General features: G+C 36.7%; 2 protein-coding genes across 7 annotated transcripts in view; one reads left to right on the forward strand and one right to left on the reverse strand.

Annotated features, from left to right (window-relative positions):
* Window positions 1-3,403, forward strand: part of LOC124794636 (metallophosphoesterase domain-containing protein 1) — a 73,322-nt gene extending 69,919 nt beyond the window's left edge. Inside the window, exon 5 of the mRNA XM_047258148.1 lies at window positions 2,995-3,403. Within this exon, the coding sequence (XP_047114104.1) occupies window positions 2,995-3,119 (125 nt within the window). The 3' untranslated portion in view covers window positions 3,120-3,403. The remainder of the gene's footprint in view (window positions 1-2,994) is intronic.
* LOC124794635 (ribose-phosphate pyrophosphokinase 1) overlaps window positions 3,165-25,081 on the reverse strand; it is an 87,714-nt gene continuing 65,797 nt past the window's right edge. For 5 of the 6 annotated variants that reach the window (XM_047258141.1, XM_047258143.1, XM_047258147.1 and 2 more), the window contains 4 exons: window positions 8,309-8,532; window positions 6,416-6,589; window positions 6,173-6,332; window positions 3,165-3,638 (listed from right to left, as the gene is read on the reverse strand). In XM_047258141.1, coding sequence (XP_047114097.1) covers window positions 3,546-3,638; window positions 6,173-6,332; window positions 6,416-6,589; window positions 8,309-8,532 — 651 coding nt within the window. In that variant the 3' untranslated portion in view covers window positions 3,165-3,545. Of the gene's footprint in view, window positions 3,639-6,172; window positions 6,333-6,415; window positions 6,590-8,308; window positions 8,533-12,752; window positions 12,777-25,081 lie in introns of all 6 variants that reach the window. The other variant, XM_047258142.1, reaches the window with a different exon arrangement.

Consider the following 25,081-nt stretch of genomic DNA (forward strand, 5'->3'; position numbering starts at 1 on the left):
CCTGCATGCTGTTAGTGAGTGTAACAGAAGAGAAATAACATTGTCATTCTATGAACCCTCTGCCAGGCACATAATTGTGAACTGCAGAGGAATTGTGTATATGTTTTTGCTATCATTCGTTACAATTTTGGGGGAATCTTCTTCGCAGTTCATATATCGGAGAGGAGCTGTTGCTGCTTTCATAATTGTCACACGTGACCATAACAGCTGAACCATTGCCTTTATTATAAAGGGGGGAAGTTGTTTTTGTACATATTGAAAATGTACATTGTCACATAACTTTGAACTTAAACCAGATATAATTTCTGAACACCGTTCAACTACTTGTTTTACTATTACTTTCCAAATATTTTCATTGCTGCAAAGGAAGACTCTTATTTAATGTATGCATCTTCTTCCAAGAAAACATGGCAGTTAACATCTAGAAAAAAGTTCCCAGAGGTTAGGGACTTTTTTAATGTAAAGGTGGTTCACTTGTCAGTGTGTACAGGAGATATTAAACATTTCTGGCATATAACTTGTGTACATATGTGTCCTAAAAAAATCTACAGAAATGGGGTATTGTCCTCTTGCAAATAATAGCAGATTGAACTTTGTTACTTACAAGGGAACCTCCATATCGAACCCCCCTCAGATTTAGTTATAAGTTGGCATAGTGGATAGGCCTTGAAAAACTGGACACAGATCAATCGAGAAAACAGGAAGAAGTTGTGTGGAACTATGAAAAAAATAAGCAAAATATACAAACTTGAGTAGTCAATGCGAAGATAGGCAACATGAAGGATATTCAGAGGTCAGGAGCGCCGTGGTCCTGTGGTTAGCGTGAGCAGCTGTGGAACGAGAGGTCCTTGGTTCAAGTCTTCCTTACAGCATAAAATTTTATTTTTTATTTTCAGACAGTTATCAAAGTTCAGGCACTCACACATAATCAACTTCGCTCTCCAAAATTCCAGGACATGTTCAGATTTGCTTGGACATATGAAGGATTTGACGGTCTACACACGGAAAAATTTGGAAACGTTAAAAACATATTTTGACAGAGCACAGGGAAAAGTGTGCGACTGTGAAACTGTTGGATTCATTTGTTGCAGTTTGTGACAAACTCATGTTTTCATCACTTGTTTGGGAGTCATTCTCACATCCACAATAAAACCTGAATCGGGCAATGTAGAAGAATCTTTTTACCCATTCGCCAAGTGTACAAGTTAGGTGGGTCGACAACATATTCCTGTCATGTGACGCACGATCAAATGTTTTCGGTTCCCATTGGAGAGGCACGTCCTTTTGTCTACTAATCGCACGGTTTTGCGGTGCGGTCGCAAAACACAGACACTAAATTTATTACAGTGAACAGAGACGTCAATGAACGAATGGACGGATCATAACTTTGCGAAAATAAAAACTTTTCACTTGAGAGGAGACTTGAACCAAGGACCTCTCGTCCCGCAGCTGCTCACGCTAACCATGGCGCTCCTGAGTTCAGATTATCCTTGATGTTGCCTATCTTCACATGGACTGTTTGTATATTTTGCTTATTTTTTCATAGTTCCACACAACTTCTTCCTGTTTTCTCGATTGATCTGTATTCAGTTTTTCCAAGGCCTATCCACTGTGCCAACTTATAACTAAATCTGAGGGGGGTGCGATGGGGAGGTTCCCTTGTTAGTGGCTTCAATCTCAAGTCTACTGCAATCATTTTTCTAGTAATTCTCTATTTTTTCGCCAGCAAATGATTGGTCAGTTAATATTTATTTAGTGCAACACACACTTTGATCAGCCTCTTCCATTATTTCACCAAACTGAATCTTAAATGCAGACCATTTGTCTCTAATGGGTTTTTATGGACCATCTGAGTAATCAACACACGTAATCCACCAGTCCATACCTTCTTTCTCCTTATATGTCTGACTTACAGTAATGACCAAACATTATGTTGTTGTAGAACAGCTGTAGTAAAATGTAAAAACTTATAAAGGGGGGAGAGCGAGAAAGGTTGTCTACGTGTCTTCTCCTAAATTACGAAAATTATGTTACATCAATATAGTGCTCCACAAAATTAACCTTACTGCTGACTCAACCATGTAGAGTTGGACATGTAAAAATTGTAGTCCTGTTTTGAGATGTTAGCAATGATTTTTAGTCACAAGTTTTACATATAGAAGAGCTAACCAAGGACTACATCTTTAACAGTACTCAGTATTTGTTTTGATACACCTTAAAAGATGAACACCATCCCTATTATGGTTTGTGCACTCCCAGTTTTGAATTGCTGGAACCAATCCTTCATTCAAAACTTGCTTAAAGGGACAAGTAACTATCCACCAAGATGAATGGCCACTGTGGCCAGGTGGACCACCCTGTTACACAAAATGCTCAATAGCAGTGGCTGCTTCACAACTAGGGCCATCTGGATCCACAGTAACCTACTGCCTCCAGTCCCTCACCCTCATTGTGCACTGATCTTTCACCTTCCCTTCCTCAGCCTCGTGACACTACAGTTCCACCAGGCAGCACTGTTTCCTGCACCTTCATTCTGTTTCGGATTGTTGTTCCCAGTCAGTGCATTTCTGTCTGGCCTAAACAGCTAGATATATTCTAAATTGGAAAAGAAAATCTTCACTTTAGGGATAAAATTACACCTACTTGTATGACTACATTGTATATTCAGCTGACACACTGCAATTATACGAGTTGATGTCTGCCAACAGTGAGTTGTCATGACTTGGCTGCCACTGTTCTACACTATGGCCAACTTTTAGCAAATTTAAAAGGAAATTTTATTTTTCTTATGATACTCCTGTTCCAGATAAACGAAACCTTGTCCTTGACAAAACAGGTTTCACAGTATTAAGCTACCACAATTACTATTAACATGTCGAAACAGCCACAATTGTTTACAGCAGTCAACTTATTAGAAGTTAACTGAGTTTGCTGAAATCAAATAATGTATTCCATGTGTTATACTGTTTTACATCCATTATTATTTTGTTTCAGGTTATGGAATTACATCAGATGGAAAAGTTATTTACATCAATGCATCAACATGTGATATAAATTACCTCCCCACAAACCCCCCAATTGTATTTGATGTGTCTTTACCACAGTCTGTAAATAAATGAATATATAGTATATGGTATACTCCACAAGAGTTATAACAAGGAAAGGAATATAAGAACTGATATTTATTCAGCAGACGAAGTATAAGTAAAATGATACAAAGTGTACAACAATGCATATAAAAACACATCTTTTACACAGTTCATTTTAAACAGAATAACTGTTAAGTCATCACATACACAAAATAAGTTTGCTGACAAGCAATCAATTACAAGGTTTCTCAAATGTTCTTTGTAAAAAGACAGGTCTCAAATAAAACTGAAAGCCAGCTTATTACAACTATGAACAATATTCTCTTTATTGATTCCTCAGTAATTATCTACTTTTGGTTATGAAATTAAGTATCTATACAGAATTTCAATATGTAAAGAAATGAGATTCTTTTATAACCTCGTTCAACATTCCATGTCAACAGTATCTATATTTCTTCAGTATGGTACATTTGAAAATAGATACGATACTGATTCTCCATTGTGTGTCCTACGGACTGCTTCAGCAAACATCATTGACACATCAATGCACTGCAACAGACAAAGAGCACAGAACTTCATTTTTGTTATGACTAACCTCTTGGGAAATACAGTCACTGATAAATTTGAAAGCTGACTTAATTATTTCTGTAAGTGGCAGATATGGCTAATAATTATCTACTGAATTGAAGTTACAGTTAATTAAGAGGGTATTGTAAGTGTGGAAAGTAATCATAACTGAAAACCAGTAAAGGCAATCTACAACCAATCAGGGAAAGAAACTGTTGTTAAAGTCCTTTCAAACATTTTTTCAGGCTTCCATTGGACCCCATTGTTTCCCTTCTCACAGGTATGCCATAAGATTACTCAGTCATGGCCTTATTGGCAGCCTGCCTGACCCTAAGCACTGCTACCTGCTGTGCAAACCCTCATCAAATTCCAATGAATAACCTATAAGATTTGTCTGTTTCTATCAAACTTCCTACGAATCTTAGTTTCTCATGCACACATTAAGCTCCTCTACATAACTACAATGCAGTTCATAAGCGATTGGTGGAGGTTTCGCACACTCCACAGCAGAATGAAAATTTCATTCTGGAAACCCTTAACTCTTTCTGTGTGAGCTACAATTTCTCTTATGATGATTATTTTCCCTTACACACACAGACAGACAGACAGACAGACAGACAGAAGAAAGTTGGAAACTAATATTTCCTGAAACAATCTCCCCATAATGAAATAGCTTTTGTTCTAATGACTACTAACCCAACTCATATCTGTGACATGCCCTCTATTTTGTGATTAAAAAACTTCAAAGAACAGCTTGTTCTCTGCCAACCCAATCTGAAGAACCCCATACTGTGTGGCAGTACTCCAGAAGAGGATGGAGTAGTGTAGTGTAGTGTAGTGTAGTGTAGTGTGGTGTGGGATGGAGGGGGGGGGGGGGGGGCAGGAACCTGATGGATGGATCCCTGTTTGGCTAGAGAAATAGGTGTTTCAATGTTTGTTTGCATGAACTGGTGTTGTTGCTATTTTGTTTCTCCCGTTTTCAGAATTAAACAATGGAAAATCTATGATTGGATGTAACAATATCATGAGAAGGAAAGTTGTTACTCACCTTATAGTGGAGATGCTGAGTTGCAGATAGGCACAACAAAAAGCCTCTTGCAATTATAGCCTTTGTTTATTAAGGCCTTCTTTAACACACACACACACACACACACACACACACACACACACACACCTATAACTGAGTCTTTTTGGTGAGTAGCATCTTCCCTTCTTATGATATTTTTTTCAGAATTAAAGTATTTAACATCCATGACATGTGCCTGGTTCCCCTCGTTTGATGTCAACATCATGGTTGGTCCAGATTTCTCATTTTGCTTGTGTATACTTTGTCCAGCACTTTAGTTCAACCTTTTGTATTTTATGTTGTTTTACTGATATTGCATGTGACATCTGTCCACTTGTTATCTGTGTGTGTGTGTGTGTGTGTCCAATAACCACACATATTACTTGGAATTTTAATACTTCGAACTCTATCACTTCTTAAATGTAACTAGGTGAAAAGGAGCTTATTGTTATATAAAAGCATATAATATTGCCATGTAGCATTTTGACCACAGAAAAAGGTCACTTCTATAATTGACACACTTTATGATGAAATTCCCTTACACTTGCATTGTTTTTGAGAAAAGATTATCCACTGCTATTTCTTTCCACACTATTAAATAGATGAATAATTTAAATTAATGATATGAATATAATAGAGAGAAACATTCCACGTGGGAAAAATATATCTAAAAAGAAAGATGATGAAACTTACCAGACAAAAGCGCTGGCAGGTCGATAGACACACAAACATACACACAAAATTCTAGCTTTCGCAACCAATGGTTGCCTCGTCAGGAAAGAGGGAAGGAGAAGGAAAGACAAAAGGATATGGGTTTTAAGGGAGAGGGTAAGGAGTCATTCCAATCCCGGGAGCGGAAAGACTTACCTTAGGGGGAAAAAAGGACAGGTATACACTCGCGCACACACACACATATCCATCCACACATACACAGACATAAGCAGACATTTGTCTTTACAAATGTCTGCTTATGTCTGTGTATGTGTGGATGGATATGTGTGTGTGTGTGCGCGAGTGTATACCTGTCCTTTTTTCCCCCTAAGGTAAGTCTTTCCGCTCCCGGGATTGGAATGACTCCTTACCCTCTCCCTTAAAACCCATATCCTTTTGTCTTTCCTTCTCCTTCCCTCTTTCCTGACGAGGCAACCATTGGTTGCGAAAGCTAGAATTTTGTGTGTATGTTTGTGTGTCTATCGACCTGCCAGCGCTTTTGTCTGGTAAGTTTCATCATCTTTCTTTTTAGATATATGAATAATTTAAATGTTATATATTGCTGAAAATTAGAGAAGACTACCTCTTTAGTCCAAAAAGATATTAAGGAGTATAATCAAAGACAGGGGGAAAAAAAAAAAAAAAAAAAAAAATCACAAACAGGTGGATTGCTATAATAAAATTTAAGTTCCATAAACTTATTTCTGACATTCATGCTCTTAATGAGAGTTTCACCAACCTGTATCCTAGGACAGTCCTTCATGTGTTGCTCTTGTGGGATAGTGTTGGTTACAACTACTGCTTCGAAACATGCATTGTTTATTCTTGATATTGCAGGCCCCGAAAATATACCATGAGTTAAGATAGCATAAACCTTGGTTGCACCAGCTTCCAGAAGCCTAGTTTTTGAACAAAGAAAATGCAACTGTATCTGCAGTACTCTTTTCTTCTTTTACATAAAAAAATATGAATGTATACTCACTTTTCAGCAGCATGACAAATTGTACCACAAGTGTCAGCCATGTCATCTACCAATATGGCAACTCTGTCTTTCACATCTCCAACCAGCACCATTGCTGCAACTTCATTTGCTTTTTTGCGTTCTTTATGGATAAGTGCGAATTCAACATTCAGCCTATCAGCTATGGATGTAACCCTAAAAAACAGTAACACCAATAATAGTAGCAGCAGCAGAAACAATAACATGAGCTATTCCAGTATCAAGTTAAAATCTTTAGTGTGAGGAGACAGTTTCTAGGAAGTATACAAAAATAAGATGATACTTCTCCTCTAGCAAAAAACATGAAAAGCATTACAATGACAAAATATCAACACTGTGTTTTTCATATCATTCAGATAAATTCCAGAGAAAACCCATGCTGGTCTAGGATAATTTTATTTTCCCTTTGTTAGTTTAACTTTATGCAACATTAATAACTTATTTAAGTTATTGTTCTCTCTTATATAATACAACTATGGAATTTGAAAGTAGATTTTGATTCACTGTCATTTTCAAATTATTTCCTGCATCTTGTCAACCCCTCACACAGGGTAATGGAATTTTTAGATTTTGAAAGCCAGTATTTAATCCGTCTATTAAATTTAAGTTGAATTTGCTCAGTACTTTCTGTCTGGGCAGCAATAACTTACATTTCTAGCATACTGCTTGGCCTCTGGTCAAAACACACCCGAAGTGTTGAAGTAATTTGTAAGGGAGGGAGGGGGTGGGGAAGGGGGTGGGGAGAGGGAGGGAGAGAAAGGGAGAGAAAGAGGGAGAGAGAGAGAGAGAGAGAGAGAGAGAGAGAGAGAGAGAGGGGTGAACATCAATAGCAATAGCGTAAAGGAACCAGTGCAAAGCTAAATATTAGCAATCACTTTTTGCATATCTTAATTTCTTACTTTATGCTGCATGAAAACCTACACATTGTCTATGGTATTCTGAGTCCAATTATGAACCTCACTTCCACAGCCTAGAAACTAAGAGAAAATTCACAGTCTAATACAGTTGCTGTGCTGTTATCTGTAAACTTTATTAGTGTTCAGCAATTACAGATGTTAAGTCTATTGATGCATTCTTGCAGGAACAAACACCTTTACGTATTTAATGGCACAGAATTAACACACATTCCGATTAGTGCAATCGGAGCAAGGCATTGTGCACTCTGCATATCAATAGTAAATCTATAAGCTATGTTATATTTTACAACTGTTCACCTGTTTACTGTCTATGATTTAAAAGTTCTGTGAAATATTTTATACAGAATCAGTGAGTAACGACATTGAACATTAAACTGCTTTTATATAGCACCGATAATTCTAATCTGAGAGCTTTAAAGTGAACATGGCAACTGTACATGAGACTAAACTGTATTTTATGAAGTTGACCAAACAACATTCTTATACATCAGATTACGCTTCTTTTCTGGTGCAGCCACAATGAATTACGAATCCCAGAAATATTAGCTCACGTAATTCCCTAAATGTGACTTTTTTTAAAAACTAATCTATGCGGATTCACTTTCCTTCTAGAAAATAATCAACATGAGGAAAAAATTGACAATCACGGAGTGAAAAATATTTAAAAATGTAAATATGTTAAATTGCATACAGTCAAATACGACTAAGTAGTTAGAAATTATCGTTAGCTTTACTTAGTATGTGCACAATTTAAAACATCAGCCTTTGTTGCCAGCATAAATGAAACACACTCATATATGAGCACATAATAATGTTTATTGCTTCCACTAATAGTTAATGGCCATACTTTGAAACTCATCTAATTTTCTCAGATACCATGAGAAGGTAGTTTCATAATGTGAGATTTGTGTAAAATTTAAAATACTGTAACTAGAATACCCAAAAAACTGTAACTAACCTTTTGGCACCACCAGCATCTGGTGATACTATAATACTGTTACGCCATTCTACTATGTTTTCTTTAATCCATTTCAAAACAGCTGGTTCTGCATACAGATTATCTACAGGGATATCAAAGAATCCCTGTATTTGAGATGCATGGAGATCCATTGTAATAATGTGATCAGCACCAGCCACAGATAACATATTTGCCACCAACTTGGCTGATATCGGTGCTCGGCTCTGTCAAAAAATGCCGAACGTACATACAATGTTACATCACATGTACTAAGGTCCATTTGCAACATTATATTGTGGCAAGAAAAATCATAACAAATAATTCTCATATAACCCTTCCTGCAGGGGAGCTGAAGGAGAAATGATTATTAGCTGTATAAAAACACTTCCAAGAAAGAAAAATCAGCAGAAATGTTTACAATGTGTGAATGAAAAACTTAAAAAGTTTAATGTGTTGCAAATGCACCCCAGTTAGTTTAAAAGTAAGTTAGGAAATAGAAATAAAATCATAGTTATAGGAAGCAATGCAAAACACTGATTATTTTGCAATTAGCATTGAAAAAAATACTCAAAACAGACAGGCATAAATATCAACACAAAAACATTTATTTCCAAAGTAACAGTGATTCACTGTAACATATGAAGGCCAAGGAAGTAACAAAATTTGTTATAATTCGTGCAGAAGTCTCATGAGGTTCTTGTTTATTAAAGAAAATGTGCAAAGTGTAACAAGGGTCCACACTCATTTTGTTGGCTGGAATTGTATTGACAAACTTTAGCATAGTTCAATTCTAAACTACCAATTTCATAAGATCTTGTGCGCATAGGTAATTCAGGAGAGCATTTGTGAATGGAGTTTAATAAAAAATGTCTTCCAGTCTATTCAGAACAGTGTTCCCAAATAGCAGAGGAATAAACCTAAGGATTTATCCCATTTGATTTTATCTACCTATTTGGAAACTAACTTTTCCTCATTTTGTTAATTTCAAATTCTTTGTATTCACATACTCAAAAATGTACCAACTTTCATTTATCTCCAAGACAAGAGAGTTCCCTAAGGGAAAATATGGGGAAAGAATTGTAATACGCATAAAAATGATTTTAAGTGCCTTCTCTTTTTTTGCATATGTACAGTGACACACTGCTACCATGCTAATCATCCAGCAATGTTACTACATGGTGCATCCCAACAACACTAGTTCCATGTAAGTTAATGCCATGAGTGAGTTGGGTTAAACAGCAAACACAACAGGACAATGAAGCTATACAAACTCTTACATGCAAATAATTGTTAGTAGTTACATCATTCCTCCTGACAAGTTTGGGCTATGTGCACTAGCTGTATGCAGCTCTCTCAATGAGCACCAACAGCATCAATATACATAACTTTTGAGATGTAAAAACTTCAGGCACATTTTCTAATGTACCTGTCACTTGTAATGAAATTTCGTGTTTAAGACAGTAAGTATGTAGACATAAAACTTACACAATTACCTATAAGCATCAGTATTTTATATGAATGCAGAGCCTATATCAATCCACAATGTTTGCAACATTACACAATTAAAATAAGTGTTCTGAGTTTTAAGAAGGATGGTTTGAAACTCAGATGCCATCAATCAAAAGAATACCTGACAAGGTACTAACACCAGATTCTGAATAAATGTCTAGAAAATGACTAACTTTTGTTGCCAGCGTTATACACTAGCCTCTAAAGATTCTGTCCAACAATGCCAAAAATACAGACGGAATCTTTCTGCCTGTAAAAACTATAGAAACACACCATTGTACAACCATACTCTGGCTATTAACTGATATGTCTTAGTTTAAAGTTAAGCATGACTGACTGAAGAGCATCATACAAAGCAAGTGTGTTCATTTCAAAGACACAGCCAGCAGCCAGTACCATGTACATTTGTGTGTGTACACAATGTCAAACAGAGTGCTGTATTTTCTCCACCCATGCTGTATTTATGAAGACTTCCATAAACAGTTGCTAGTGATAACTTTTAGGTAAGTGTGGTTGTCTGACATGCTTAAGATCACTGACATTGTAGCCAGTGATTGGCAGGAGGAGGGATGAATGCAACACAAAAATGCTATATCCATCCACTAAGATGTGTTTGGTCAGTTACCACCAGATGTTCAATTAACTACTTCATTATCTTCTGTGCTTGGGATATTGGTGTATAATCTCTCAAAAAGCTGACACATACATTTGAGAAGGAAAAGGGGGAGGAGGAAGACAGGAGGAAGGTTTGTGAAGAGTCTCAAATAACAAGTCTTGAAATAGAGATGAATTTCTGAGCAGTACTTGCCTTCAAGATACCAACTTTTTAATACTGTCGATGTGAACACACAAAATGCACAGAGTGGCATATCCTAGTTTTCTTTCATAAAGAGAGGAGAGTGGAATGGAATGGAATGGAATGGAAAGCCACCCAGACCCCAGGATGTGACAGACCCACATGTTGTGAGGATGAGAGGACGCAAAGCTCCCTGAAAATGTTTTCTGGTCTCCTCTTCGCTACATGGTGGTGGTTCTCATTCTGGGTGAGTGTGACCAGTCCTTTCTTTTTAACCTTTCCCACCAATCACCACCTTTTCCAAGCAAGGAAGTAATCAAATGCTGGGACTGTTTAGTGTACTGTGTGTGTGTGTGTGTGTGTGTGTGTGTGTGTGTGTGTGTGTGTGTGTGTGTGTTTGTGACACGCGGACCTGCAGTGGGGAGGGAGGAGGCACAAGCACCATTCTTGAATGGCAGAAATTCCCATTAGCAAAGGATCCATGACTGTATCTATTTTGAAGTGTTGCAAAGGCATCTCATTTTCAGTTATAAACAGAACCATGTACTGAAGAACTGTTGTTCAAATGGTGTGGAAAAATTACAGATCCTAGCATATGAGCAATGCTGACCAAAATAGGAGCTGTAGTTTTTCCTGTATATGAGGTACAGTGGCTAGTCAGCCAGGATATCACAGATTTCCAGCATCTCCCAGATTAAGTGCTCCATCAGTGAACGTGTATGGCACCGTAAATTTCACCTCTATAAGACCAAATATAAATTAATAAAGAATAAGTTATTTTTGACAATGTGATTATGAAACAAAATTTTAAATGTACTGGCTACTTCAGTCTGTAACTTTCTCCACAAAACCTGACTACATAACTTTCTGAATGCAAGTACGAAGATCTGAGAAGCCCATGTGTGCTGATTATTCCATTGAGTGAAATACAAATATCTCTAATTCATCCTTCATGGGGAAAAAAAACACCAGGACAATGTTTTTTGGAAATGAAAAAGAAACCAAGAGGAACACTAACAAATTCGCAGCTTAATTTTTGCTTATATATTCCACAAATGGATATTTATAGAAACTAAGTTCTGGTGTTATTTCCTATCACATCCCTGTCTTATCCTATCTTGGATTCTGTCTCTAATGGCCTTCTTGGCAACTAGAAGTAACACCCAAAACCACTTCCTTCCTTCCAAACTTTAATACTGGGCTTGCAAAAAAGTTTGTTCGGTCTATTATCTCGTGCAAGTTCATTCCTATCCACTCTCATCAAAATGATATTATATAACTTATTTGCATATTTCCAATATTCACACATTATGATAGTGTCAGCATCGTGTGTTCTACACAACTGCAAAACTGAGCTGCAGTTGATTAATTCATTCAATAAAAACCTGTCAAATGATGTTTTGGAGATCTGAGCATGATGCATTCCTAACAGTCACCTTACAAAGTGAATAAAAAAATATCTCAAATGTCGAGAAGCAATCTAGAGATGATTATATATATTTCTGTGGGATGGATTAACATTGGTACTTGCTGTTTGAGAAAACATTTCAGTTCCACTTGGACTGAATATAGCAAAACCAACCACTTGTGTGCCATTTGTGACTGATTAAAAGGATCATTTAACCAGATATGTGAATTGTTCACAATAATCTAGAGCATAAAATATCGCAAAACTACACCCCCTTACTGTTTTTAAAGGAGACGGGATTCGCTTCACAAATTTATAAATGTTACTAAAGAAATGACTAAAAAGTTGTGTGCTACAGACAACAGCTGACAAAAATGATTCTAGTTTATTCAGTATATAGAACACATTCTATCACTATGACCTAGTACCCTGAACAAACTCATTTGCTAACCCAATATAAATTCAGTAAATGCCACAAGAAATACTTTGAACAAGGCTGTAGTCCACTCAACACTAATCTCATGTCATATAATCCTAAACAATTTAACAAATTAGTTCACAAAAATACAATCTACTGTAGCAGAAATAACTTTTTCGAAAGGGAAAAATAAACTGTTAGGAAAAGAGAGACATTTAGAGTAATCTGATGATTCTGGATTTTTCTATTGTGAATACTGCAGGGAGATTAACAAGAGTATCATTTGCTCACGCTATGTTGACACTGTACTCACTGCTGAAAGAACAGGAGCAAAATCCTGAAATGTGTGAAATGATTGTGTTGTTATATACAGCTGTTTAGCTACACAACTATTGTCCTGAAATAAAATTACCTATAAGTTAATGATCTGTCAAAAATACTACAAATGCCAAGCCGGGAACATAGTTACATTTACAGTTATACAGTTACCATTGTGCAGACAGGAAACACAGCAAACTCTAGAAGACAAGAAACATGGGTCTTGCACCAAGTTATATCTGCAATAAACATCGTTGGCATAAATGTATTGAACTGAGACCCAAACAAACAACAACGAAACAGGTTAAAAGTAGAGCAGAGCTGCCACAGTGACGGAAATAGCTCCAAGATAATCTGTGAAATGATTATGAAACATTAAATTATTTATATGGATATTTTTGTGGTACTGCCTTTGTATTATTTAATTTTCTGTTGCCCACGATATAAAGTCCTTTTGAAGCATATTCTATTCAATTCTTTCACTGCTCTTTCTTAATTTTATTACATAATTTAATTTTGCAAAAGATTTCCCTTATTGTAGACACTATTGTTCATGAGTATTTGAATGAACCTATTTTTTCACCTCTTTCTCACTCATATATATGTTCCGTAAGATCCATAAATGGTACTCATTCTTCACATAATAACAATATTTTTGTTCTTAATACCTTGCATTGGTTGACCATAAGATTAGGGGTACCTGTGCAACCTACAAACAACAGAGCACCTACTGTCTAAATATGAAACGGGTACAAAATCAATTTGTAACAGACTCAAAGCTTGATTTTCAGCTGTAATATAACAACATCCTGATACTTTATTGCTCTTTCTCTCATCTCACCAATCAAAGAACTTTTCTACACAGTTTATAAAATCTATGTAAACACAATAGGTATTTTATTTACTACTACTACACTGCTTTTCTTGTCAGCTACAGAAACTTAGTTCTAGTGGATTACAAAATGATATGATTAAACTGTACAAAATCACTACAGAAGTATTTATTACTTTGTAGGGAGACTACATTTTTAAATAATTTTATTAACCACAATGGGGAAAAGGGTTATTGGCCTAAAAGCATGGTTTGTGATATCACTGATTTCAAAAGCCTTCTGCACACCTGTTAGCTTCTTCATAAAGGGATATCTTGTACTAACAAGACAATCAGTGCCACTTAATTTTGAGCAGTTTGACATATGGTATCTCCTGATGTGCAAGTATGCTACAGTTTACGTCACTACATCATTTAACAAAATAATCTACACAATTATCTATAATATCTCACTGTATTTGTCATCATATACAAATAATAAAATATGAAAAAACTGACATCATGCCAGAAATGAGAAATCTTTTAAATGATAAAAAGACTCCTCGAAGGCCAAGTGGCGTTATTGCAGAAATGACTGATACACTCACTGACCTGCTGACGTCAGCAAGACTGTCACAAAACACTCATTCCGTGGGGGGTTTGACCTCTGCCCTATCAGTCAGATACCACACAATATCTGTTCAGATAAGCCTTCCATTATTTTAAAGGAGTGACTACTAAACATTTACGCAGTACTTAATACAGCATTATAATATTTCTCCATGTGAAAGGGACTTGTGATTCTACACAAGGAAATAATACTCTTTACTTCATGCTGAGTGTTACTTGAAAATAACTACCTATTCTAAATATTAGAAGTTAGCTTATTTACGCAAATCGTGAAAGACATACCAACAAATCAACCCTATTACCAATTTAAAATTGACATACTTTACAGTCACAAGGAACATTTATTTAATGAAAGCAGACCAAAAGACAGACAGAGGATATCCACAACTGACTAAGCAAACTGCCTCAATGTTAACAACAACAATCTAGCAAAATTTTATATAAGAATGTTACAAGAGTGTCATTATATCTCTGCCACAGGTCACACAAATGGTATCATAACCAGTTATGCCTTATGATCAGATGACCTGTTTGAAAAGAAAAAAGGGTGATAGTACAATACTAAGGAACTAAATTACAAATGAAATCCATTATACTAAGTAACTCTTCACCCGAAGAGGTCACAGAAGAGCCCACAATGTAAACACATCTGCAGTGTGATTGTTGGGACTAAAGGCTACCACTGACTATATAATATCTGGTTAACTCCTAAATTGCAAATACAATTTAAGATAAAGGAGGGAGAAACCATAACACACTATGAAGGAATTATCTGAATGGGATGGAAATTTGATGTTATGTGCATGTACAGACAAACAAATGATTACAATTTCAGAAAAATTTGAGAGGAAAGAGTTCACAAACTGAGCAAATAAATAACATGTCTGTTCAACTCTGGCCATTAGGCAAGCAATTATCTCAATTGGCATTCATTGATAGTGTTGCTGGATCTCCTTCTGAAGGATATCTTTTCAAATTTCATCCAATTGGTGTGTTAGATCATCAAAATCTTGATCTAGTTAGAGGGCCCTGCCCATAATGATCCAAATGTTCTCAACTGGGGATAAACCCGGTGACCTTGCTGGCCAAGGTAGGGCTCGGCATGCAAGAAGACGAGCAATACAAACTATCACCATTGGTAGGCGGGCATTATCTTGCCAAAATGTAAGCCCAGGATGGTTTGACACAAAAGGCAACGAAACGGGATGTAGAATACCATTGAAGTACTGATGTGCTGTATGGGTGCTGCAGATAACAACCAAAGGTGTCCTGCTATGAAATGAAATGTCATCCGAGACATCACTCCTGGATGTCTGACCGTATGGTAAGCGACAATTGGGTTACCATCTCACTGCTGCCTGGGACATCTCCAGACAAAGCTGACCCCTTAGAACATAGCAGTATGTCGAGCATATTCTGTGCCCCATTTTGTTGCCCTTCATGCCAAGCCACTCTGGGCTTACATTTCAGCAAGATAAAGCTGACCCACACAAGGCAAGAGTTTGTACCTTGTCTTCGTGCTTGTGAAACCCTGTGTTGGCCAGCAAAGTGCCTGGCTCTCCCCCCAACTGAGAACTTTTGAAATGTTATGGGTAGGGCCCTCAAACAACCTAGAATTTTGATGGTCTAACATGCCAACTGTACAGAATCTTGGCACAATATCCCTCAAGAGGACATCCAACAACAATCAATCCAAGCTGAATAACTTCACGCACGCCCGAGGTGGACCAACACATTATTGACTTTATCAATTTATGAAGCTGTTCCTCTTGAATAAATCATCCAATTTTCCTGAAATTACAATCATTTGTTTGTATGTACTTGTACATTACATCTACTGATTTCCATCCAATTTGAATAATTACTTTGTGGTGTGTGTTTCTTTTTGTGTTAGAGTGTATATATGATTAAGGATATTCACCATGTACAATTGAGTGTGAGAAACCCTTCTCAGGTAAATCAGTTTTACATCGTGAATTTTCTTAATAATATACTTATTACCAACTTTATACTATGTAGTCAACTGTCACCTTCAGTCCCCACAATCTAAGTACAGATATGTTTACATTGCAAGCTCTTCTCTGGGAGTCTTCAGTTGCAAAATTACTACGTAACAAATTCAAGTACTGTATGGATGGTTGTGAATATAAGTTAATTTGATTTGTGATTTAGTTTCCTAGTATTTTAGTATTCCCTCTTTCTTCTTAACAGATCACCTGATGCCAACTTGGTGATACAGAAATACTGGTTGTGACACCACTTTTGAAATCTGATGTAGAAAACATAATTAAAAAATCACTAACTTCTTAACCAAAGGATCACCCACGTAGGTAATTATTGTCCAACAACCAGCAAGTTCATGTGAAACAAAAAATTTAATTGTAATATTTGCTACAAATACATTAAAAATGCTGTGGTAGCAATGACTGCTCAGTCATTTTAATTTACAATGAAATCTTCAAATAAGTCAATGTATTCTGTAAGCCAGAAATGGATAGTGGTGCTCTACAATATAAAAATAGTTTGAGAACAAAAAGCTGCTCAGAAGGTGCAATCTGTTCTGGGATGTATTAATCATGCAGTCAGTCACACTGCAAGCCTATGTGATTATGCAAGTAATTTTCTGGATTAATTTATGATGGATTTAATTGGTGTGTGTGTGGGGGGGGGGGGGGGAGGGGGGCAGGAGGGAGAAGATAGTGATATTGCAACTGGTTTCACCACCTCCCTTCCTCCAGTCCAAAGACTGGTCTGATCCAGCTCTCAATGCTTAATTTTGTCTTGTGCAAGCCTCTTCATCTCTAAAGCATCCTACATCTATCTGAAGCTGTACTCAAGCCTTTGTCTCACCCTCCTTCCAAAAGTTGATAACTGCCCCAATTTTTCAAAATTCAGATTTTTGTAGTTACGAATCAAGCTTCTTGCCATGCATGACCTGTTGAAATCTTCTGGTCAACATTTGATCTTTGGTGTTGAAAACTACGAGTTTATGAAAAAACTCTACATTTGTTCTCAGTCAGTTAAACCAAAAGTCAATATGTGCAAACTGTGCTTTGCTTCCGAGACACCTAAAGGCAGGACAATAACGTAGTAAGTCACTGTCAACAATAATCTGACAGATGTTTCTGCAGAACCGATGACAGAAATTAGTGGTTTATATAACAACTTTAACTACTGATTATTGCTCCGTTTGAGCCAGCTTTGTCAGGACGAAGTTTACAGTAAAAGAGTAAGCTGTTTAACTACAAAATGGAAGTTAATACAAGTGTTTCAGAAAAAGAGTATACCTATAACTTGGCGCTCAGGTTGCAGGAAGTCCTAGTTGAGAGTGAAAGCATACAAGAAATCCAACAAGAATAAGAGAATGCTGGCAACTGCTTGTTCACATGGGATGTCAGACATACCAGTGAATCCAAAAGTATCAGGAAGAAAAGAATGCAGAGCTGCTGATCTCACTTATATCACAACTTTTCATTGTCAAGTAGTTTAAACAAAACTGACCAAGATTAATTGTTACTAAAATACGCAGTGACATCACCATAACATCAGGAAGGAGGCACAAAGGAAAAATACATTTTGATAAAATCAGCCTAAGGAAAAGAGAGGGCGAAGGAGTACCTGAATGTGCAGCAACATTTCAACCAATGTCAGGGACGTGTAAAGACAGACTACAGTTTAATATTATTGTAGCCAGTATATTTTGTTGTATTTCAATAACCTTTTTTGGCTATTCTGTACTTCTGCTTATCAAATATTTATGAAAAATTGTGACACTGAAGTGTTAGTGTTCATTTTGCATGAAAGTGCAATTAAATATGTTTCTTTTAAGTAAAGGCAACAAAAAAAATGTAACAGAAAAAACCTCTCTGGACATATATATCAACAAAACTTTTAACCTGCAACTTTGCATTTATTGACAAAACTTCGAAATTTTATCCCTGTACTCCAACAAAAATATTTGATATATGCCTACAAAAGCTGTGTAAACATTACATTACTTTGTTCATGTACTTAGTATATGTGTATGGCATTTAAAAAATTTGTTTCCACGAAAATTTACTTTTTTGCATGTATTGAGTTTTGATAAAACGCTGCTCAATTCCTTGATGCCTAGGGTGTGTTCTATCACCTAATCCCTTAGTAAAGTTGGGCCATGTATTTCTGGTTTCCTCAATTCAATTCAGTACCACCTCCTTTGTTATTCCATCTACTCATAAGAGATGGGGGATCCGCTCCTGAACTGATTCATGGAGTTGAATCTTTCAAAGGAGTGAACAATCAGTGATTCATAAAAAAAGAACGGTTGCTCCAAACGTTTCCCACAGCACACACACAGAGAGAGAGAGAGAGAGAGAGAGAGAGAGAGAGAGAGAGAGAGAGTCTGAGCAGATCAGTGGGGCCTCTGCTGGTCAGAGCACACTGCACGCCACACAACACAGCCAGCACCGGCCTCTGCCCTACTTCTGCCTTGGCTGGCTGCATTGTGCAGTGCCCCATTGGATTTTGTGTTTCACATATGCCCTGCCATCTCTGTGCTTCCTCTGCCGCGTGCAGTGTCTGGCGCACCTTAACTTAGCATCGCACTCCGTCAGTGATCGTTTCAGTCGCACGTTCTGCCCTCAGCAACTCAGGTGTCACTCTGAGTCTCTGCGGTCTTAGCTCACGCAGTAATACAGCTTGCGGCTCGACCTGCTTGACTCAGCGCCTCTGCATCGGAGCTCGTCTCTACTGGATATTGTTCTTCGTAGTAATACCGTTATGTATATTACATAATTATGTTATGTATACATCATTTGTTTTTATTTTATTTTTATTTGTTTAAACTGATCAGATTAGGTTCCTGACGGCTCCTCTTACTATAGGATTTTTTATTATGGACACTCGAATTTACGCTTTAATTACGAGCGAACCGATAAATGTATAGCAAAATGTGATACACCAATATTTTCCTTGTTTTATTCTGTGGAAGGCTATATGCAGCACTTTGGTCTTACAGTCAAATTTATATATTTTTTCTTATTGTAGTATGGATTTTGCGATTTTAAGCGTCTTCGGAAGGAAACGTTCACTTTAAAAATATATGGCTTGCGAGTATTTGTACGAGGTTAATGAAATTTTAATACATTATAGCCAAATATATTGTTAATGTAAATCTCAAGTTACAACATTTTCCGATCACCCAAAAAACCACAATAGTGCAAAATAAATCAATAATCAAAAACTTTGTCATATCGTGGAAATTTCAATAAACAATACAAAATTCTTACTCATTATCTGTGTTACTTCAAAATAGGATCAAATAAGATCAAAATACAGGTATAGTACTGGAATAAACCAAGTTTAAAGGGCAATGTGCCTTCCATTTATTTTCTATTGTGAATGAGTGGTGAGTCATGAAAAAGAGCTAGTTCATTTCAAGGAGTGAACAGTTCTGATCCGATCTCTGAAAAGAACAGTTTTGCCCATCTCTACTCCTCATCTTAACCTTCAACATTGTTCCACAGCACCACATTTCAAAATCTTCTAATCTCCTGAATTGCCAATTGCTCATGTTTAATTTTCCATACACACTACATATTAGATGTTAACAAATTATTCTTTTCAATAATGCTTTTCTTGCTGTTGGCAGTCTGCATTTTATCTCATGTTAACAGAATCTTTCATTGGTTCTTGGTAGAACAACATTATAATAAATGAAATGCACCAGTTTGCTTTTGTTCTACAATGTTACTTTTATTGTGTTAACCGGTTTTCGGCATACAAGGCCATCTTCAGACATTTACTGAGTATTGTTACCAAACAAGTTACACTGTTTGCCAACAACATTGAAAGAGAAGTAACATCTAGACTGAAGCAGAAACATACAGTAAGTAACATCTTTGACAGTGTGGTGGTAATGCAATGAGAAAGTTACTTCTCTTTCAATGTTGTTTGCAAACATTGCAACTTCTTTGGTAACAATACTCAGAAAATCTCTGAAGAAGGCCTTGTAAGCCGAAAACCGATTAACACAATAAAAGTAATATTGTAGAACACAAGCAAATTGGTGCTTTTCATTTATTGCATTTTATATCTTCCCTATTTTGGCCATCATCAGTTATTTTGAGCCCAAATAGCATAACTGATTCTACTTTTAAAACCTCATTTCCTAATCCAATTTCCTCAGCATTGCCTGATTTGACAACATTCATTTGCTCTCTTTAAATGTACAAATGCTATAAACATATGTTTGCTTTCCTTTTACGGAAGTTGTAGAGTCAGTACTGCTTCATATGATTCTACGTTTCTCTGGAACTTCAACTGATCTTTGCCAAAGTTGGTCTCTGCCACTTTTCCATTTTGCTGTAAATAATGAATTTCAACATTTTGAAAACATTAGTGAAAAATTGCTGCTATATATCTTCTAGAAACTCAATAACAAGAAACTTTTGTCAACGCCAAGCTTGTTTGCATGAAATTAATTTTATTTGGATAACAGAATATCTCTCTTCCCTGAGCTAACTCTCTTTCAAATGCATAAAATATAATACATAAAACTCAATCAACTGTGAGGCTTATGGAGAACGAGAAACAATCCAGCCTCTTTCACTGTAGCCACACATGCACTGGCAGTCACCCTGTCACAAGAAGCAGTTCGAGCAATCATTCATGTAGAACTCATCAGAGTAACCAGGTAGCAATTTGAAGTGAGTCACACTTCTTCACAAGTGTAAAATTTTACCATCACATCCAGTTGCTGTTTTCTTCATTATTTGTAAGTTAAAATAAACAGAAAACATAGGAAATACAATAATGAACTTCAGTAACGCTATTGCTGTGTTCTATAACACAATGCTTATTCTTCTTATTCTTCTTCTTACCACCACCACCACCACCACCACCACCACCACCACAGGCAGTGCCTTGATGCTCTGGCCACTCATCTATTTTCTGTTTTCTTCATTTCTCGATAATTTTAATACTGCCCATAGATCTTTTATTATTTTCTGTCTTTGCCTTGCCTTCCAAGTTTGTTCCTTCCAATTTACTTGTTAAATACTTATTGCATCTAAATAAATGATAAAAAATGCTCAGTGTTCCTTTTTCTGGATAGATGCTATGAGTTTCCCCTGTTCTATACTGGATATTCTTTCTTATTCAGCTGGGCTCTGTTAGCCTTCTCCAAAGCCACATTTCTGCTGCTTTAAGTTTTTTCTGTCTGCTTTCAACAACGAACTATCTTCAGTCATACGGGAAATCATCATGATCAATTGTGTTTTTTTCCATACTGAACAATTTGTTTGCTGAACGATACCTTCTGTCAGTGAAAGCATAACTACAGCTGCAATTCTTTTTCAATTTCCGGCCTGCACCAGTAACACAAACAAACTGTATCATACAAATGCTTAACAAAAAGTAAACATCACAGTGCAAATTAAATCCGTCAGTGGCACATAAATTCATTCTACAGCTACAAAACTGTGTGTTGTGCACTGTGTCCCAAATACGAAAGATCAAAATTACACATATGGTATAGGATCAAACTGAGAACTCCCACAATGACACTGAATAGTGCTACCTTGAAGAAAAAAAGAAAAAAATACACAAATACAGTGTACTACATGTTACAGGTACTTGCAAACATTCATTTAACGTATGATGTAAGATGATGATGTTTCCGGAAAGGAACATTAATGTACAGTGAAAAGTTTGGTAACAGGTAACCACTAGAAACTGAAGAGGAACTGGTTGATACAGGAACTGGTTGGTATGTTTCCAACTGTTTATCTCATTACACAACAAACAGGGATATTTGAATAGTGCACACAGCCTGATGGTTGTTACTTAAAAGTTGTTATGAGGTTGGGTTGTTGCTATAAAGTACAAGTCGTTTATACCAATACAAACTAAATATCCCTTTCTAATCATTGGTACTTCATCCTGACATTCATTTTTAATAGAATCCTTCCAACTGTAAATTTTTTACCCTAAAAATTTAGAACACCATCACCTCTTCACTCATTAACATAATCCCTGCCTTCATAATATTTGTGAAACCTTCCCTGCATCTAATTTTGAAAGCATAGCCAATGACTAACACAGATGACTGACAAAGAATTCCTTCTCATTACCATGCACTGCTTTGATATTATGTGCAAAAATTAGTCTGACAAATTCAGGGAATGAAGAAATGACACCATTCAGCAAGTCACAAGCACAATGACATCATCATCCTCTGCATACCCAAGATACTGAGATTAAGCAAGAGAGTGAGATTCACACATAGCTCTGTACCATCTGAACAAGCAATAATCTTCACTTTGTCTGGCATAAATTAGAGTTGACTGTTACATCCATCATTTTGTGTCATTTCCAACAAAACTTATTGTCATTTGAGGGATATAGTGGTAAGGAGCAAATTTTCAAAATGTTTGTCACTAACAAACTTTATATTTTTACTACTGTTATTTGCAAAGACAACCTATTTTTAAATGCCATTTTACTACTTGACTAGTATTACACTTCAATACATTACAAAGTTATAAAACAATCAAGTAAACTCTTGTTAACACAGCATGCTACAAATACTACCACATGACAAGATGACATTAAGCACCGACAGTTCACGGAAACGCAGAAGCTGATACATGGTGAGTCAGGACCCAAATTTTGAACTTTTACTGCATGCCATGCAAAGAAAATTAGGCAACACAAAGATGAGGCCCTTTAAGACTACTGTGGAGTCCAACAGAAAAATTTAAATACATTACGAACAGGGCTGATATCTTAAATAATGAGTTAATTTCTATACAGATGGCACACACAATCTCTATTTCATATGATATGAAATGGGGGGCCAAAAGACTGATTTATGCTAGCAAAAAGCATCCTTACTCTTTATGAAAACTGCTCTAAGAGAAGCAATTCTTTTAAGCCGTGATGTCATCTAACTGCACACTGAATGAAAAGGACAAGATGTTTTAATCACTAGCAACTTTTCGTAGTATTCTGGCCACATTTGTCCTGCAAAGATTTTATTGCTGTAGTACTTGAAGACAAAGGTGTCTTGTGATTATAAACTCCCATTCAACCACAACTATATCAAGACTCTCATGAAAAAGCAATAAGATCTTTTCCTATTTGATACTCTTGTGTACTCCAAGTTTTCTGCGAAATTTTTGAGTTGCCCAGTAGGTCTAAGCATATACCTTTGAACCAAATTCTTTGGTTTAAGCCCTGTGCATTTCATAAACAGAGAAATGCTATTAAGTGTTGAATTTCCCATGTTACTTATATTTGACTGAATGTACGTGTAATCTAGAATAAAAAAAAAAGAAAAAAAAAAGACAGATTATAAAAAGAGACTTATAAGACCTAAATGGAGCTGAAATTTAGCAAGTAAAAACTGGCGACGTCACACAATGAACAACACCAATGCAACTTGGAATGATGATAACAAAAGCACATTATGACCAAGAAACTTTAGATACTATATTAACAATTTCAAACAAATCATATTTCCAATAGGTAGGAAATAATAATCAGAAAAATTACAGGAGGGGGAAAAAGACACAAAACCGGCTTATTCATTACATGTAACACATTAATATGCGATACCCTCGGTATTTTTTGCAACACATAAATATATGCACGGTAAGATCAACATTCCTCTTCCGGAAACACCACCTTATCTTAGCACTGACTGTGTGGGAGGAGAGCTTTACATGTTCGCATGAAGCTGAGGGCTATGCTGACAGTAGCATAGCTACTGGCAGCACCCAAGCGATCCGTGCCCAGGGGTGTGTGAGGCACGGGAAGTTGTGTTGTTAATGGAGCCTCAGAGATACAGACAGTCTCCCTGACCAGTTAGTTTTACACTGGTAGGGACTCCCCTGGTGTCAACCTGAAGTATTCTCAATTCTCTTGAGACAAAATTGGAGAACACAGAAACCAATTTAGAAACTGAGGGGCTTGATGCTATCTCAAATACCTGGCCGAACCAATGAAAGCTGTTATTGCAACTGGATCTGTGGATAGACCAGTTCAAGATTGGACCAGATTCAGATCGAAGCCTTGCCTTGCACTGAAAGGAATAAAAGTCTAAGAGATTAGAGAAAAAAGGAAGGCAGACAATGGCTCCCAACAACAAATGGAGGGAATTAAAAGGTCTGGAAACAGACTTCCAAGAAAAGACTCTAGAGTGAAGGGGTTAAACAGACCCCACCCCTTCCAAGACAGTGAATAAGGGAATGGGGTCGAGTCTGTTACTCCCAGTTCCCAGGATAAATGGAACCAGAAAAAAGCTGATGCAGGAAACATGGAAACCTACTTATAGTACTACAGCCTATTTTTAGGATGGCAGTAACCCAACAGGGATATTCACTTGCAGCAGAAAGAGCTAGTTCACATGGCTCACTTTGAAATGATTGGGGAAAACAAGTCAATGCCCCAAATTCAGGAAGGTCTATCTGAACAAAGGTTCCCTAATTTTCATGACAGAAAGGAATTACAGTCATTGACTGCAAACTGGCATTGATTTAAATCAATGCCCACTCACAGTCAATGTCTGTATACACACACACACACACACACACACACACACACACACACACGATATCTCTGTAACACATGATGAAGCAACTGGTCAAAACAGCACAAGAACTCTTCAAGACCACAGAGATATCAATCTGAGTACATAAACTACATGTTCCTCCAATGAATGAGTGCAGAACCAGGATGCCTCAACAGATGACTTGAGGATAATCAACCAGAATTTGGCATCTGACAGCCAATCCATTGGGATAGAAGTCTGTGAGAAATCCCTGAAGGCAATGTGAGAGTAGAACCTAATACTGTATCTACAGGTATCTGAAGTTACAGTCAAGATAATTAAGGACATCAGA

The sequence above is a fragment of the Schistocerca piceifrons genome, chromosome 4 (assembly GCF_021461385.2).
Source record: "Schistocerca piceifrons isolate TAMUIC-IGC-003096 chromosome 4, iqSchPice1.1, whole genome shotgun sequence".
NCBI classification, from domain to species: domain Eukaryota; kingdom Metazoa; phylum Arthropoda; class Insecta; order Orthoptera; family Acrididae; genus Schistocerca; species Schistocerca piceifrons.